The sequence below is a fragment of the Acomys minous genome (assembly GCF_964271855.1).
Source record: "Acomys minous genome assembly, chromosome: 10".
Lineage (NCBI taxonomy): Eukaryota > Metazoa > Chordata > Mammalia > Rodentia > Muridae > Acomys > Acomys minous.
The window spans coordinates 34230997-34248012 of record NC_140491.1 but is presented as its reverse complement, the minus strand read 5'-3'; the positions used below and the strand labels follow the sequence as shown (position 1 = coordinate 34248012).

At 44.9% G+C, this 17016-nt stretch overlaps 1 protein-coding gene across 3 annotated transcripts in view; it reads left to right on the top strand.

Moving 5' to 3' along the window:
• The window catches only part of NSD2 (nuclear receptor binding SET domain protein 2), a 79357-nt gene extending 62341 nt beyond the window's left edge, over positions 1 to 17016 (top strand). For all 3 annotated transcript variants that reach the window (XM_084797786.1, XM_084797785.1, XM_084797787.1), the window contains 13 exons: positions 366 to 497; positions 1254 to 1377; positions 2381 to 2581; positions 4372 to 4551; positions 4849 to 5005; positions 5141 to 5346; positions 6913 to 7016; positions 7247 to 7516; positions 9191 to 9307; positions 13567 to 13708; positions 13984 to 14090; positions 15231 to 15435; positions 16433 to 17016. In XM_084797786.1, the coding sequence (XP_084653912.1) occupies positions 366 to 497; positions 1254 to 1377; positions 2381 to 2581; positions 4372 to 4551; positions 4849 to 5005; positions 5141 to 5346; positions 6913 to 7016; positions 7247 to 7516; positions 9191 to 9307; positions 13567 to 13708; positions 13984 to 14090; positions 15231 to 15435; positions 16433 to 16704 (2217 nt within the window). In that variant the 3' untranslated portion in view covers positions 16705 to 17016. The remainder of the gene's footprint in view (positions 1 to 365; positions 498 to 1253; positions 1378 to 2380; positions 2582 to 4371; positions 4552 to 4848; positions 5006 to 5140; positions 5347 to 6912; positions 7017 to 7246; positions 7517 to 9190; positions 9308 to 13566; positions 13709 to 13983; positions 14091 to 15230; positions 15436 to 16432) is intronic.

Sequence of the window (17016 nt, the reverse complement as noted above, 5' to 3'; positions counted from 1 at the left end):
TCATTTATTTTTTGTTCTTTAAAATTCATGTGGTATTTGGGTCTGAACATGTTGGGTAAGAAAGGGCAAGAGTTTTGATCCCAGAACTCATCTTAGTTTTCTTAGCAGAGATAAATGGGTTTTCATGTTGCTTTATTTAAAGGAATGTCTTATATACATGTGTATATTAAATATTGAGTAGAGTAAGGTCCACTTTTAAAGTTTTCTATGCAGCTTTTTACAAGTTTTATTACTTCCAAGCCAGTGATAGTGTGTATCTATACCACATCGCTGGGCGATAGGGCAGGAAGTGGGCTGTGTCCAAAACATGTTGGCCACTTGTTTTCTGTGGCTAGTGAACTGTCGTCCACCTCCTTCATCTCCAGGTCTCAGACAGCCCAGGAGATGAACCTTCAGAGTCTCCGTATGAAAGTGCAGACGAAACACAGACCGAAGCATCCATCTCATCTAAAAAGTCTGAGAGAGGAGTAGCTGCCAAAAAGGAGTATGTGTGTCAGGTGAGGGGTAGATGATGTCTGATGTCTGATTGGCTTTTCGTGAAGTCCCGGAACAGCAGAGTGAGTTTCCAGCCTCCTCTCTCCCTCCAGTCCCTTCTTTGCCCCATTACTACTCATGGATACCTCTTTGGAAAAGTTAGACTGCCAGGAGGATTGTGGTATTAAGCTGCCTAAGTTAATACCTGCTCATTCTCTGGCGAGATGTGTTTGGTGTGTGACACCCTTACTGCATATATAGTTCCTTAGATGGTTCAGTCATGGGCTGGCACCGTGTGACTAGATCTGTATCTCTACAGTGGCACTGCCTGGGTCAGTGTCCTAGCCTTAGTCGCTGAACATTGTGAGGTGAAGTTGGTGTCAGGATCCATGTGGGACTGCTGATTTGTTCACAGTTGGAAAATGGCTGACGGTCAGCTCCATTGCTGCCAACTGTGGAAGAACAGCTGATTTATGATGAAAATCTGGGATGAGTCTTAGGGTTTTGTTGTTTTGCTTTTCCTTTGTTTTTGGCATGCACATCTGGTCTGAAACATCTATAATGTGTCCTTCAGGGTTTTGTCTTTTGTTTCCTTGGTCCTTGCTGAGGGACCTTTGTGTAACTTGACACTGCTGTGCTCTTGGATCCTGCTAGACATTTCACTGTGTACTTATGTTCATTTGCATGCCGAGGATGGATTCAAACTGTCCCCTGTGGTAAGGAGGGTATTGAAAGGGCTCTCACTGTGTTTGGTTCATACTGTCCTCTGTTTCCTACAGTTGTGTGAGAAGACAGGCAGTCTCTTGTTGTGTGAGGGCCCCTGTTGTGGAGCATTCCACCTTGCCTGCCTTGGACTTTCCCGAAGGCCAGAAGGGAGATTCACTTGCACTGAATGCGACTCAGGTAAGGTTCAGCTTCCAAAGCTGGGGGGTTGTGTGTAGGGGTCAGTGCTGCTTGTCCTGTGCTTCTTCAAGTTATGTATGAGACATCTGGCTGGAAAAAAGTCCCACACACACTGGCTCAAAGGCAATGCTTCTAAGCAGCTCTCCCACTGCATGGTGGGCTTTACTACTTGAATGACAGTATCATCAGGCAAAGTATACTGGGTGCAGTGAAGGAATCAAAGGCTGTATGCTTTTCCAAATCCTTCCCGTGGGGCTAGCCTGAGCCTGCTCTAGAGGTGGCGGTTGCAGGCATTGCACCTCCAGACAGCACTGCCTAACTAATAGTCAGTTGTAGAACACTGGGAATTGTAGAGTGCTCAGTTCTTTACAAAGGTTAGTTGTCACTCTTAGCTTAGTTTCAACTGAGGAGTTAAGCACCACTCTAGTGTCTCCGAATTCATCTTGAAGTCTAGGAGCACACTGAGGAGGAGACTGGCTGCATAGTGGCCCCTGCTCTCTCCCTACTGACTAGGCCCAAGAAGGGTCAAACTGCCCAAGGAGTAGCACACTTGAGATGCTAGTCCTCCTACAGTTGTATTGTTGCCTTGGTGAGTGGCCAGGAAGAAGAAAGACTCTCCTGTAAGTCAGACGAGATGGTGTATGCATGTAATCCCAGCACTCGGGAGGCAGAGGCAGACAGATCTCTGAGTTCAAGGCCAGCCTGGTCCTTAAAGTGAGTCTAGGACAGCCAGGGTTACACAGAGAGACCCTGTCTCAATAAAATAAAAAAATTAAAAAGAAAAAAATCAACTCACTTGTATCTAGGTTAGGTTGGAGAACAGGGAGCTCAGATGATTTTTTTTTTTTTTCTGAAAAGGGCTTTGACTAGTCAGCAAAGGTGGAAATAGAGCTAGAAGCTTTAGCAACACAGGCTGCTCCAGAAAACCTGCTTTGTTCAAGTTGTTGAGAACTGGAACGTAACTCTGGTTCTTTGTCCCTTTCTCTCTGCCCCTTTCTTGTAGGGATTCACTCGTGCTTCGTGTGTAAAGAAAGCAAGATGGAGGTAAAGCGCTGTGTGGTAACTCAGTGTGGAAAGTTTTACCATGAAGCTTGTGTAAAGAAATACCCTCTCACTGTGTTTGAGAGCCGAGGCTTTCGCTGCCCTCTCCACAGCTGTGTGAGCTGCCATGCCTCAAACCCTTCAAATCCACGGCCATCAAAAGGTACAGCTAGACATACCCTTACAACTGGGTGCGGGTTCCCTGGCAGTGTGTAGGTCCCTCTGAAAGAGGCCCATTGGTGTTAAACAAATGTTCTCAGGGGTCAGGAATTCTGACAGTCTCCAGTAGCTCCTGTTTTTATGCTGACCCATTATAAGATGAGTCAAGTTGTGGTTGTTGTTTTTCTGCACCATAAGACCTGCTCCCACTCCATTCTTTCCATATCAGTTAGCACTTTGACATTCTTGATGTTTCAACAAAGAATACTACCTAAGCTGTCTTGGGATTCTGTCTACTTTTTTTTCTTTTTTCTTTTTTTCTTTTTTTGACACTTTACAGTTTGTTGACAACTGTTTTTTTTTTTAATTTAATTTAATTTTATTAATTTATTCTTGTTACATCTCAATGGTTATCCCATTCCTCCCTCCCTCCCATTTTCCCCTTACTCCCCTCCCTATGACTGTGACTGAGGGGGACCTCCTCCCCCTGTATATGCTCATAGGGTATCAAGTCTCTTCTTGGTAGCCTGCTATCCTTCCTCTGAGTGCCACCAGGTCTCCCCCTCCAGGGGACTTGGTCAAATATGGGACACCAGAGTTCGTGTGAAAGTCAGTCCCCACTCTCCACTCAACTGTGGAGAATGTCCTGTCCGTTGGCTAGTTCTGGGTAGGGGTTTGAAGTTTACTGCCTGTATTGTCCTTCGCTGGTGCCATAGTTTGAGTGGGACCCCGGGGCCCAAATCTGCCTATCATAATGTTCTTCTTGTAGGTTTCTAGGACCCTCTGGATCCTTTTTATTTTTTTCTTTCTTTTTTAAAAAGATTTATTTATTTATTATTTTGCATACAGTGCTTTACCTGCATGTACACTTGAAGGCCAGTAGAGGGCATCAGTTTTCATTATATACCATGTGGTTGCTGGGAATTGAACTCAGGACCTCTGGAAGAGCAGTCAGTGCTCTTAACCGCTGAGCCATCTCTCTAGCCCCCCAACTGGGAAATATTTTAAAGGCAAATTACGTATGTGAAAGATAAGGGTAGCTTGTGGGGTTGAAGAAGGCATGTGCTTCTTGTCACAGGGCTTTTCTGCTAAAATACATCTAGCAATATTTAGGGAGATTATACTCTCAATATCTAGTAGGAAGGGTGCCCAGAAGAGGCTTCAACAAATTCCAAAACATAGCAGCCCTAGGTTAAAAAAATGCTGAATGAGAGGCTGGAGCTCAGTAGTTAAGAGCACTGTCTGCTCTTCCAGAGGTCCTGCGTTCAATTACAGCAACCACATGGTGGCTCACAACCATCTATAATGTGATCTGATGCCCTCTTCTGCAGATAAAGCACTCATATTAAATCAATCAATCAATCAGTCAATCTATCTATCTTTATTTAAAAAAATGCTGAATGAGAGCTGGGCACGGGCATGGTGGCGCACACCTGTGATCCTAGCACCCGGGAGGCAGAGGCAGGTGGATCGCTGTGAGTTCGAGGCCAGCCTGGTCTACAAAGTGAGTCCAAGACAGCCAAAGCTACACAGAGAGACCCTTACTTGAAAAAAATAATAAAGCAAAAGTAACCAAAAAAAGAAATGCTGGTTGACCCTTATTTAGAATGTGATGTTTACATGGTGTCTGTTTTCACAAACTCTGTTTTGAAATACTTTTGCCTTGATCAAAGATGATTTTATAAATAGCTCCAGGGTCATCCATCATAAATTTACAACTTTGTGAGGCTTTGTGATGATTATGGTCATGGAGTCAACAGTATCTATAGTCCTCAGACTATTTATCTCCTTTAGGTAAAATGATGAGGTGTGTCCGATGCCCCGTAGCCTATCACGGAGGGGATGCTTGTCTGGCAGCAGGATGCACAGTGATTGCTTCTAATAGCATAATCTGCACAGGCCACTTCACTGCCCGGAAAGGGAAGCGGCACCACACCCATGTCAATGTGAGCTGGTGCTTTGTCTGCTCCAAAGGTAAGGGATGGGTTCTGCTGTGTGTTCTCAGCTGATGCTGGAGGTGTCACCTCAGGCCTCTAAGTGAGTCAGGTGGACTTGATGCCATTGAGTATTGACTCAGGGTAGGTAAGCTGACACTCATGCTTCTTTGGGTTACAGGCTGAGGGGGAGGGCCTAGAGAGGGCTTAGCTTCTCTGCTCAACCCACACAGAGGCAGGTGGACACACAGCGAAGCCCTGGGTTGAAAAACCAGAAGTGTGGGCCCCTCATCTGACCTGATAAGACAAACTCATTCTAGTCTGTTCTTTCTTGTAGGGGGAAGCCTTCTGTGCTGTGAGGCCTGCCCAGCAGCCTTTCACCCTGATTGCCTGAACATCGACATGCCTGATGGCAGCTGGTTCTGCAATGACTGCCGGGCTGGGAAGAAGCTACACTTTCAAGACATCATTTGGGTCAAACTTGGGAACTACAGGTATGAAGTAGAAAAGCCTGTGCTTTTCTAAAGTCTGTGTTATTCAAACATTTGTTTTACTTTACAGTACTAAGTATTGAAAATTTTGTCACTCTCTGAAGAATCTGTGAATCCTGTTTTTAATATTTATAATAGATGGTGGCCGGCAGAAGTTTGCCATCCCAAAAATGTTCCCCCAAATATTCAGAAAATGAAGCACGAGATTGGAGAATTCCCTGTGTTTTTCTTTGGGTCTAAAGATTATTACTGGACGCATCAGGCACGAGTATTCCCATACATGGAGGGGGACCGGGGCAGCCGCTACCAGGGAGTCAGAGGGATCGGCAGAGTCTTCAAGAACGGTATGGAGATTCCCCAGTGGTGCATAGGTGGCACTCCCTTAAGGCTTGTTAATGCTAATTTCTGTTCTTTTGAAATTTGATCTTTTAAGAAAAGTTTCTGGACTAAACATTCTATCTCTTCCTTTATACTAGAAAAAAAAGGAAGTTTGTAGGCTGATGTATTTATTGAAGTATTCTTACGCCAATAATTTTATAATATTAGCTTGTAATTAATTTTATTAAAATGAAAGAAAGCTTTTAAAAGGTATTTTTAGGCCAGGCATGGTGGTGCATGCCTTTAATCCCAGCACTATAAGGCAGAGGCAGGATTACTGTCAGTTCGAGGCTAGCCTGGTCTACAAAAGCGAGTCTATGACAGCCAAGGCTACACAGAGAAACCCTGTCTTGACACCCCCTCCCCCCCAAAAAAATATCTTGAGAACTAACTACAGATATTTTCCATACCTAGCCTTTGTGTGGCAGCTCTGGAGATGATTTCTTATGGCTAGAACCTCACGTTCTAGCTCTCAGCTGCTAGTTGATTCTAATTTAGCAGACATAGTGGGGCCTTGGGTATCTCACACAGTGTCAGGGTGGGCAGATCAACAGGAATGATGCATTCAGTTCCACAGACAGTCTTGGGAGATGGAGTGTAGAAAGTGTGGTTAAGCTAGATAGTGACTTGGGCAGGAAGGAGCTAGGAGATAGAGGTATGACATTGCACAGGAAACCCAGCGTTTTCTCTAAGTGCAGAGTGAGTGAAGACAGTAAGAAAAGCTTAAAGTGCCTCCATGACTCACGCAGGGAGGACTAAAGCTGTGTCATTGCTGGTGGGGTGTGCCATGGCAGATGGAAATCTGTGCCTGGAGAGCTGTTGGCTCTTTGCTGCTGGGAGTTTAGTAGGTATCAAAACAACAGCAATCTGTCCTTTGTCTTTGATACCTCAACATTTTGGGGCTTCAAGAAGTCTGAGTAAGAATGGATAGCTATCAAAAGATTCTTGAAAATGATCAGAAAGAAGAGACTGTTAGAGACGGAGACAACCCAGTGAATTTGGTATGGCACCAAATGGTGAAAGTGGGGCTCCACTCTTCTGATAAAGGCTTGCTGTGAAGCTGGCCCACTAATGACTGATCAGCAGCTGACAGCTTAGCCCGACCTATAACCAGGCTGCAAAATGATATTGACAGTCTGTGAGCTTTGGGTGTTAGTGTGGCCTCTGCTGATCTGAACAGGTGCTTCTTCTCAGAACCTGTTTGCTTTCAAAGAGAGTAGAAATTCACCTTTTTCCCCCTTCCTTTTTGTTTTTTAAGCACAATGTGTCCCAAGGACCAACACTGTTGCCTTGTCTTTAGAGCTCAGTACAGAGACTGGGTAGTGCCTGATAAACACCAGTGGGTTTTGGTTGAGCTGGCACAGGTCAGCTCCCAGTGCTAAGTCTCTAGGGAGTCTCCTGCCTTTTACAGTGTTTCATAGCCTGTAGCCTTCCTGGAAACCCACAGCAGTGCTCAGCAATGAATATAGAGCTTAAAAGGCAGATGTATTTATTTACCGAAATATATTTCTCATATTTTGCTAACTTTTTAGCACTTCAAGAAGCTGAAGCTCGTTTTAATGAAATCAAACTTCAGCGGGAAGCCCGAGAAACACAGGAGAGTGAGAGAAAGCCTCCACCATACAAGCATATCAAGGTGATGGTTATATCAACAATTACGTATACATTTGTGTGTGTATGTCTTCTCAATAGAGTAGTTTGGACATTGCTTTAGGGCTACAGATTTTTCATACCCAGGTTGTGGCTTTTAAGAGGTATGCCAGAAACTATCTTTGTGAGCAGGCCCAGCAATGATTACTAGATCATGTGTCCAAGGTGGGTCCTTAAGGGGGCAGTCTGAGTTCATGGCTCTCTGTTTTCCTCCAGGTGAATAAGCCTTATGGTAAAGTCCAGATCTATACAGCTGACATTTCTGAAATCCCAAAGTGCAACTGTAAGCCTACAGATGAGAACCCCTGTGGGTCTGACTCAGAGTGTCTGAACAGGATGCTCATGTTTGAGTGCCACCCGCAGGTGTGTCCTGCAGGCGAGTACTGCCAGAACCAGTGTTTCACTAAGCGCCAGTACCCTGAGACCAAGATCATCAAGACAGATGGCAAAGGGTGGGGCCTGGTGGCCAAAAGGGACATTAGAAAGGTATGTGATATGTCTTCTGCATTTCGTACTGTGTGGTGATTGTGTTTGTGTGTGTACTAGAAGGTGTGTGGAGATCAGAGGACAACTTTGAGAGTCAGTTCTCTCCTTCTGTGTGGGTCTCAGGGATTGAACTCAGGCCCTCAGTCTTGGTGGCAAGTAACTTTATCTACTGAATATTCTCGCTAGCCCTCCCTTTCCCTTTAAGAACTAATGACTCATTGCTTATTGTAGAGGTTTTTTTTCCCCCTTACTGTAGTTTAAAAAAAAAATCTATGTAAAGTATTTTGAAACAGTATTCAGTTGAATCATTATAGTTTAATGTTGTAAGCCACGTATGACAGTACATACCTTGTATGCTGAAGAGGCAGGTAAATCTCTCTGAGAGCAAGGCCAGTATGATCTACATAGTGAGTTCCAAGCCAGGAAGGGATACATAGTGGAGACCTTGTTCTCCTCAGAAAACAACCAAAATGCCAGGCAGTGGTGGTGCACGCCTTTAATCCCAGCACTTGGGAGGCAGAGGCAGGTGGATCATTGTGAGTTCAAGGCCCGCCTGGTCTACAAAGCGAGTCTAGGACAGCCAAGGCTACACAGAGAAACCTTGTCTCAATCCCCCTCCCCCCAAACCCAAAAAATTTAAAACATTACATTAACTGTTATTAGAGTTAATACTTACAAACTTCCGTGAAGCATGTCTTACGTCAGAATTGTAATGTTTGCCTCTAGAAAAAAGAATCTTTTCCTTAGACTGGCAGCCAGATGCTCAGGCATTCCTGCAAGAGCTAAGGAGGCATCACTACGACCGACATACAGCCTCACAAATAAATACGCAAAAAAATTTGTTGACAGGGCTGCAAAGATACTGCAGTGGCTAAGATCACTAGTTGCTCCTTTAAAGGAACTGGAGTCCATTCTCAGCACCCACGTGGTGGCTCACGATCATCTGTAACTCTAATTCCAGGGGATCCAATGCTTCTTCTGGCTCCAAGGGCACCAAGCACAGGTGGTACAGAGACATACATGTAGACAAAACACCCATAACACATAAGATAAATAAATAAATACAATTCATTGGCGAGAGAGTGACTGACTTAACTTCTTTTAAGCCTGTTTCTGCTTTCAGATTCTCTTGCCAGTATAACCCCTTCATAGAGACAGAAGTGGAACTGCTTGCTTACCTTGTCACAGCCTGGCCCTAATGTGCTTTGTCATGACCTAGGGACCAGTAGTCTCAGCCTCAAGGTCCACGACCAGAAAAAGTCCACTGTAGAGACTGCATAAGCTGTAGCACTAGTCTCCATCATGGTTTTGTTTGTTTGAATTATTTTACAAAAGACTGCTTAGCTGCACCCTTCTCCAACCGTGGTTGCCTCAACTGTTGTTTCATGTTCTTCTATGTTGGGGGAATCTGCATATAATGATTGATTACAGAATACTGGCTTATCAGACATGTTCCTGAGAGGCAAGACATTGTAGAAAGCAATCTGGAATGTTGCAATCTTTATTTATAAGATATATATGAGATCATTTGAATTTGAACTTAACAAAGAACTTGTAGAACCCCAACCTCCAAGGTATTAGCATATTAACCCTAGACTGATTGATGGTGTCTTGAACCCTGATTCTGAGAATTGGTTGGCGTATACTCAGTCACTACATTCTTCTGTTTTCCAGGGAGAATTTGTGAATGAGTACGTTGGTGAGCTGATTGATGAAGAGGAGTGTATGGCAAGAATCAAATATGCACATGAGAATGACATCACTCACTTTTACATGCTCACCATAGACAAGGTAAACGGAAGTCTTGAACATGCACCTGTACGATTGGCCCTTGTATTTTGTTGACATTCTCATTTCCTTTCCTTAGTAATTTTTTCTAAATATTTATTTATTTTTTTCTGAATGTAGAGCTTCCACTTGGCAGAGAGCATCCTAAGAGCCATATGTGTCCAGTACAACATAAAGAGTCTTTGTAAGATCAGGGGAAAGAACAAAAGCATAGACATAGGCATTGCATGCCATCTGGGCTACTCTGTAGTTTGTAGAGTTTGGTTGTGCATTGTTCCATTGCTTGTGAATCCTGTGCATTCCATCCTTCCCTGTGTGTTGCTCAAGCTGACTTCAAACTTGAGTTCAAGCGCCTACATCAGCTTTCTAGTAAGTGGGACTAGAGCCGGGTGCTGCGCCCCTAGGCTCAAGAGTTTCAAACAGCTGCAACCTAGATGCTAGAGGTTTTTGTGTTCTCAGTATGAAGGGAATTTGGCCCAAGCAGAGGAAGTGCATCCTGTGTTGAGATCAGTAAGCTCAAAACCCAGCAGAAAAGTGGGGCTCTGTTTGAAACAAAAGACTAATAATAGTGCTTGAAACAGGGTAGAAAATGGCTGTGGAGCAGGCATTTTGAATAGAGCATAGCAAGCCCCTGTAGAAATAGGAACCTTTCCAAGGGCCCCAGCCAACAGTTCTTTTGGGAAGCTTGGCCATTTTTAATCTCTGGAGTAGCATCAGGTTCCTGACAATTGCTGTAGGCTATAGGTTTGAACCCTTTAGTCAGGTCAGTTTCAGAGGGACAAGAAGGTTAAAAAATAAGAAAGACTTTAGAAGATACCCAAACCAGGTACAGTACACGCCTATAATCCCAGTACTTGGGAGAATGAGGCAGCAGGATCCTGACTTTGAGGTTAGTGACCACATCTCAAAAAGCTGAGGGGGTAAGGAGGAAGGAGAGAAAATGTGTGAGCAAGCAAGGCTGTATATAGGAGTGGAGCAAGATGTTAGCAGCTAGCCCTGAAGGGATTTGTGGGGAGGTGTATGCTGATGCGTGTGCATGTGTGTATGTCTCTGGATGTGCATACACATGTATGTCTATGCATACATTGTATAACAGGAGACAAAGTGAACTTGGCAAAACACTAGCATATACAGGTGGATGGGATACACTAATGTGCATGGTACTTTTCCATTTCCCCACTGTGGGCTTGAAAAAATTTTTTTACAATTAAGAGAATTTGTCGGCAAAAGTGTGGACCCTAGAGCTCTAGAGGTAAGTAGCATATCCTCCTTCAGGCTCTGCCATGACACAGGGTTAAGAAGAGAAACTGTGAGCAGGTTCATGGAAGGCCTTTTGTAGAACATTCAGTTTCCTGTGAAAGCTGGCAAGCTAGGATTCTGGAGGGCAATGAACAGAAACCAAGAATCACCACTGTAGTGAAGAGAACTGCTTGGCCGAGTCCCCGGGATGCTCTGGTGCCCTGTGTGGTGATTGCTAAGAGGGTGCTGCTCATTGCCCCACTTCATTTTACCTCCCTTCCCTCCTTTTGGTGCTATACCTTAAAAACTAAGACTTTCACACCTATGCCTGCCCTGAAGAAGGCACAGGCACAGAAGAAGCCACAGATATGGCCCATTAAAAAAAAAAAAAAAAAAAAGCAGCTGGGCATGATGGTGCATGGCTTTAATGCTAGCAGTTGGGAGGCAGAGGCAGGCGAATCTCTATAAATTTGAGGCCAGCCTGGTCTACAAAACGAGTCGAGGACAACCAGAATTACACACAGAAACCCTGTCTCAAAAAACAAAGGCCTAGAACAACAGAAGGAAAATTAGTAACAAAAGAATGAAGATAAGAACAAACCTAAGTAAGCCCAGAGGAGGTGGAATAATCTAGTTTTCAGAGTTACTGTATTACTAGATTCAAATGTCCAGCTTAAATTAAAAAAAAAAAATCCTAAGATCTACAAATAAGAGAAAAGAACGGCCCACTCAGGGTAACAATTAAACCAATTTTAACTCTTAAAAAACCTCTAAGGTCTCTAGACATAAAAACCTTTGAAATAACGTTTATTGTTTTTAAATGTTGGGCAGTCACAGCCGGGCTGTGGTGGCACAAGCTTTTAATCTCAGCACTTGGGAGGCCGAGGCAGGTGGGTCTCTGTGAGTTCCAGGACAGCCAGAGCGGTTACACAGAGAAACCCTGTCTAAAAAGAAAAAAAAAAAATTGTTGGGCAATCAAACTCTATCTAACCCCTGAAATTTCTAGGCAAAGGATCTACTACTAAACTATATCCCCAGTCCTGGTTTTGAACTAGTTTAAAGCTAGTTATAGCTCAAGCTGCCCTTGTATTTGGAATCCTCCTACCTCAAACCAACTGTCATTTAGGATCTTCATCACATGGTGATGAGACACCATGACCAACAAAACTCTTACAAAGAACAATACTTAATTGGGGTGGCTTACAGTTTCACATGGTTAGTCTATTATTGTCATGGATAGAAGCACAGCCGCATCCAAGGCAGACATGGTGTTGGGGAAGGACCTGAGAGTTCTACATCTTGATCTTGATCCAAAGGGAGCCAAGAGGAGATTGGCTTCCACAGGGGCAAGGGGGAGGCTCTTACTCTACACTGGACAGAGCATGAACACAGGAGACCTCAAAGCCCGCCGCACAGTGACACACTTCCTCCTGCAAGGTCACACCTCCTAATATCGCCACTCCCTGTGGGCCAAGCATTCAAACACATAAGTCTGTGGGGTCCAAACCTATTCAAACCACCACACCAACCTAGTGCAACAATTACATGGGCTACCATACCTGGCCTAAAAGCATAACTTGAAAGATACTTAAAGAACTCAAAGGGTTGGGCATGGTTGCCCATATATACAACACCAGCATTTGAGAGGTAAGGCATGCCGTCTCCTCTTGTATATGTAAATAGCAAAGGATTAAAGAAGGTGCCCTTATTTATTACAATTAATTTTACACATAAAAGGCTATGCAGGGCTCTGGGTTCAGCCTCCAGCACACACACGCGTGCGCACACACACACACGGGGACACCCAAGGCTACATAGAGAAACTCTTGTCTCAAATGCCCTCCACCCCCCAAAAGAAAACCTGGCCTGGCTGTTAATTTAGTATACTAAAATGCACTCCACTGAGCTGCATCTTGGGTTTGCTTCTACTTTTATCCTCCTGAGGTCAATTCTGAGTCATGGACTGAAGAGCTCTCCTTCCCTAGCTTCCCAGGTAGGTGGGACTATAGGCATATGCCTACCAAGTTTCTCATTCTATGCTTGCACCAAACGATGGCTGCAAACCTTAAGAGTTACCCCAAGGTTGGCGCACCCATTGGGTGGCACAAGCATAGTCTCCCACTTGCAGTGGTCTGTGGTCCACAAGGCATAGCTAGGAATGCTGTTGGCACAGATTCATCCCTACTCAAATACATAATTTTGTACCATCTCATCACTAACCTTAGAAATGACCACACTGGAGGGCTGGAGAGATGGCTCAGTGGTGAAGAGCACCAACTGCTCTTCTAGAGGTCCTGAGTTCAGTTCCCAGCAACCACATGGTGGCTCACAACCATCTATAATATGATCTCATGTGCATTGTATACATAATAAGGAAACAAAAATTTGAAAAAAGAACCACTTGAGACCAGAGATTTTCAGCGGAGGTTTAACTGTGTACCCACCTGTCTCCTGGTCTGGGCCTTGATATATGGTTCTTTTCAGTAAGTCAGTTCCCAGGGCCACTGTATGCTTGAATTTGTGACAGTGCAAATTACTATCTCAGAACTGTTAGCCTGTGCCTCTCCCTCTCATGGCAACATAGCATCGGTATCAGGGACAGTCTATTGTTTCCAGCCAGTGAGAATTTGAGCATGCTGTGCATGTATGTTATTTACTCTAAAAGAGTTGATGCTGCTTGCCTATTTTTAATGGAGTTAAAATGCTGTTTGGCAGGGCTGGTTTTCTGTAGGCTCTTGCTGCCTTCCCAGACCTGTGACACTTGTATTTCTTCTACCTTATTTGTTGCTAGGGGTGCTGTGAGAGGTTCCAGCCCATTGTCCTCACCACTGCTACTTGGGTTCAGTCTCTCCTTGTGTTCTGGTCCTGAGCAAGAGAATCTGTACTGGTTGAGATGTGTCTGGTCCAAATGGAGAACAGGATAGCATGATTTTCAGTATAACAAGCAATACTATCATTGGGTATAACCTACAGCATGAAGAATCCCTTTAAAGATAAAAAGTTCTTGACTTTTTTTCCTGCAGGACCGCATAATTGATGCTGGCCCCAAAGGAAATTATTCACGATTCATGAACCACAGCTGCCAGCCCAACTGTGAGACCTTGAAGTGGACAGTAAATGGAGACACACGGGTTGGCCTGTTTGCTGTGTGTGACATTCCTGCAGGTATATCACTGGGGTCTTCAGGTTTCTGGGGCCATATGGACAGGCAGAGACAATGGCTGGTATTTGGTGTGGCTGAGTTCAGAAAGGCTCTAGGATAGTAATTTGCAAGCTTTGTTTTGGGTATCTATTTAATGAAGCAAACTGATGAGTTGTGTGAATCATGCCAAGTGTGTGCCTGAAAGGGGGTGGGTGCATTTTTTGAGACTGACTCTTCAGTTAGCATCCATTGCCTCAGGAGGACAAAGGCCTCTAACATAGCCTTGTGTCTCCTTTAGGGACAGAGCTGACTTTCAACTATAACCTCGATTGTTTGGGCAATGAAAAGACAGTCTGTCGTTGTGGAGCCTCCAACTGTAGTGGGTTCCTTGGAGACAGACCAAAGGTAAGGGCATCATGGCTTCTTTTTGTGAAGCGGAAACACATAGGTCTGGTGCCATTATGGCATTTTAGATCACTTTCTAGTATGTAGTGCTTCTTCCCAGGATTGCTACGCGTGTCTTCCTGTCAGTGAGGCCACTTGTTAAGACTTTGTCACTGATACAGTTCCTGTGGGGACTGTCGTACTGAAGCAGCGGTAGATGTGTGGCTTAAGCATGAAGTCACATAGGTAAAGTCAGTTATTGGAAGGGCCATGTTTGCTCCAGAGTCTCTTTTGAGTCTCTAAGGCTCCTGTTGGTGACTGGTGATGGAGGTGCTCCTCAGGTTGTAGCTTACCTTGACGTCCTGCTGCTTCCTGGGGTGGTTGCATGTGCTGCTGTTTTGACCACTCCTCCACTGTCTTGCTACTTTTTGTTTCCATTGCTGTGTGTGGATCCCAGTGCCCATGCCTGCTAGGCAAGTGCTCTCCTCCTGAGTCCCACCTCTGGCCACCAATCTCTTTCAAGTTGGTTGCAAGGCATGTTTGTTTGATGTGCCAGTGTTGATGTTATTATACTTACATTTGCAATGACTCTTAAAGTTGTGATCCACAGTCCTCGGAAGAACATGAGTTTTGGGGCACCCCTTCTATGCAAAAGACCAGGGCTATCATAGGCAGCTCCACTCTGAGCTGGAGACTTGGGCCCGTCCTATAGATGCTTTCTGAAAGATTGCTGCCTTAACACTGGTCTGCCCTCATCTGTTCTGCTCATACTTGAATTTTTAGTTAAGAGAAGTAGCCAGCAAGTTAATACTTCTTGGGCCGAAGAGTATCTTTGTCAACATGCCCCACCAACAGATCCCAAGCATGACATTATTGAGCCTCTGTCGTATGTCCTTTGTCTTAGCAGGAGTTACCTAAGGTGTAGCGGGCCATCCCTACATGACCCTTTATGTAGGTGGCATGCCCTTTTGTGGTGCTAAAAATGGAACCTACAGCCTTGAGTTCCACCTCCAGCTCAGGCACAGCTTACCATGTTGAACACCCTGAGAATCTATAATGTACTTTGGGGCTCTTGCTTTTTAGGCATCGTCTTAGTTCACCTTTTATTAGTGTTTCGATCTGTGTTCTTTTAAGTGAGCGATGCTTAATTCTTGATTCCAGACCTCAACATCCCTTTCTTCAGAGGAAAAGGGTAAAAAGGCCAAGAAGAAAACCAGAAGGCGCAGAGCCAAGGGAGAAGGGAAACGACAGTCAGAGGATGAGTGCTTCCGCTGTGGTGATGGTGGACAGCTAGTGCTGTGTGACCGCAAGTTCTGCACCAAGGCCTACCACCTGTCCTGCCTGGGCTTGGGCAAGCGGCCCTTTGGTAGGTGCCAGCTCCCGTGCCAGCTTTAAATGACCTGCAGTGCACTGGCCTGCCATTCTTAACTCTGTGTCTCTTTACTGACTAGGTCATGCCAAGGTCAGGTGGTAAATGGCCCCCCAGTACAGGGAACCTGCTGGAGCAATAGCTTCCAAAGCCCAATGTAGAGGAGTTGCTAATTAAAATGGAGCCACATAGTTGGCTCCCTGGAAGACAATATAATAGGTGTTGTGTCTTACTACCCAAGAACAGCATCAGGACAAAATGTAAAGACTTTACCCAAAGACAAGAAACCTAATAATGGCTTTACATGTACCTCAGTAGATTTGACAATTGTCCCTAACCTTAACAAAGAGCTTCAGAGATTAAAACTGGTCCCTTATAATAGGCAAATCACAATCTGGGCATGATAGCACATACCTTTTAATTCCAACACTTGGGAGGCAGAGAAAGGTGGATTTCTGAGTTTGAGGCCAGCATGGTCTACCCTAGTGAGTTCCAGGACAGCCAAGGGTACACAGAGAAACTGGGGTTTTTTTTGGGGGGGGTGGGGGGGGGGTGGGCAGTCTTAGGGAAGCCATTACCATCAGTGGACATCTGCTAGGGATAGAGTACTAAGCTGTCCCTGGTGTCTAGTGTGATGCTGCAGTTAGCAGGAATGTAGGCTCTAGTCTACCAACACTTAGTACCTGCCTGGCCTTTGAGCACCAACCACTAGCTTCTCTCTGGCAACTGTGTTAATTTGCCTTTATTTGGCTAGCCAGTTTTAAAACAGTACATTAGGCATGTTTCAGTTGACTCACCAACTTGAGGCTGAAGCAGGACGGCTAGTTAAAAGGTCAGCCCAGAAAACATCCCAAGGACCCGTCTCTTGTAAGAAAAAAGAAAAATAAGACTGGATATTAACTCATGCTAGTGCTCAAAAAATTACTCTTAGCCCCTGGAACACTGACGCTTTGATTCTGTCACTTCTATTTGCTGATGATGTGCTTTATTACAGGGAAGTGGGAATGTCCTTGGCATCACTGTGATGTATGTGGCAAACCTTCTACCTCATTTTGCCACCTCTGCCCCAACTCATTCTGTAAGGAACACCAAGATGGGACTGCTTTCCATTCTACCCAGGATGGGCAATCCTACTGCTGTGAGCATGATTTGAGGGCAGAATCTGCTAGAAGTACCAAGACTGAAAAACCCTTTCCAGAATCACTGAAGTCCATGGAGAAAAGGAAGAGAAGGCAGTGCTGGCGAAGGGTCACAGAAGACAAATAGCGCTTGGTCAGGTCCAGGGGTGGCATGGGGCAGCCAACCCTGCCTACAATGGGAAGGCAAGCACTGCACTCGCCCCAGGGACCCAGCTAATAGTGCTACATGGACAGGCCTCCTTGGGTGGGAAGGAGCACCTCCTACCACTGAGCCATCAGCAGCTGTGCTGCGTCTGCACTGATGCTTGTCAGCTGTGCGCTTGTCGGTCAGTCCAGGACAAACAAGCCTTACTACCACATTATCACTGCTACACTTGAATCTGAGACATCAAGGTGCCCTCCCGTTTTTATTTTAGATTAAAGTTATGAATGAAGATAA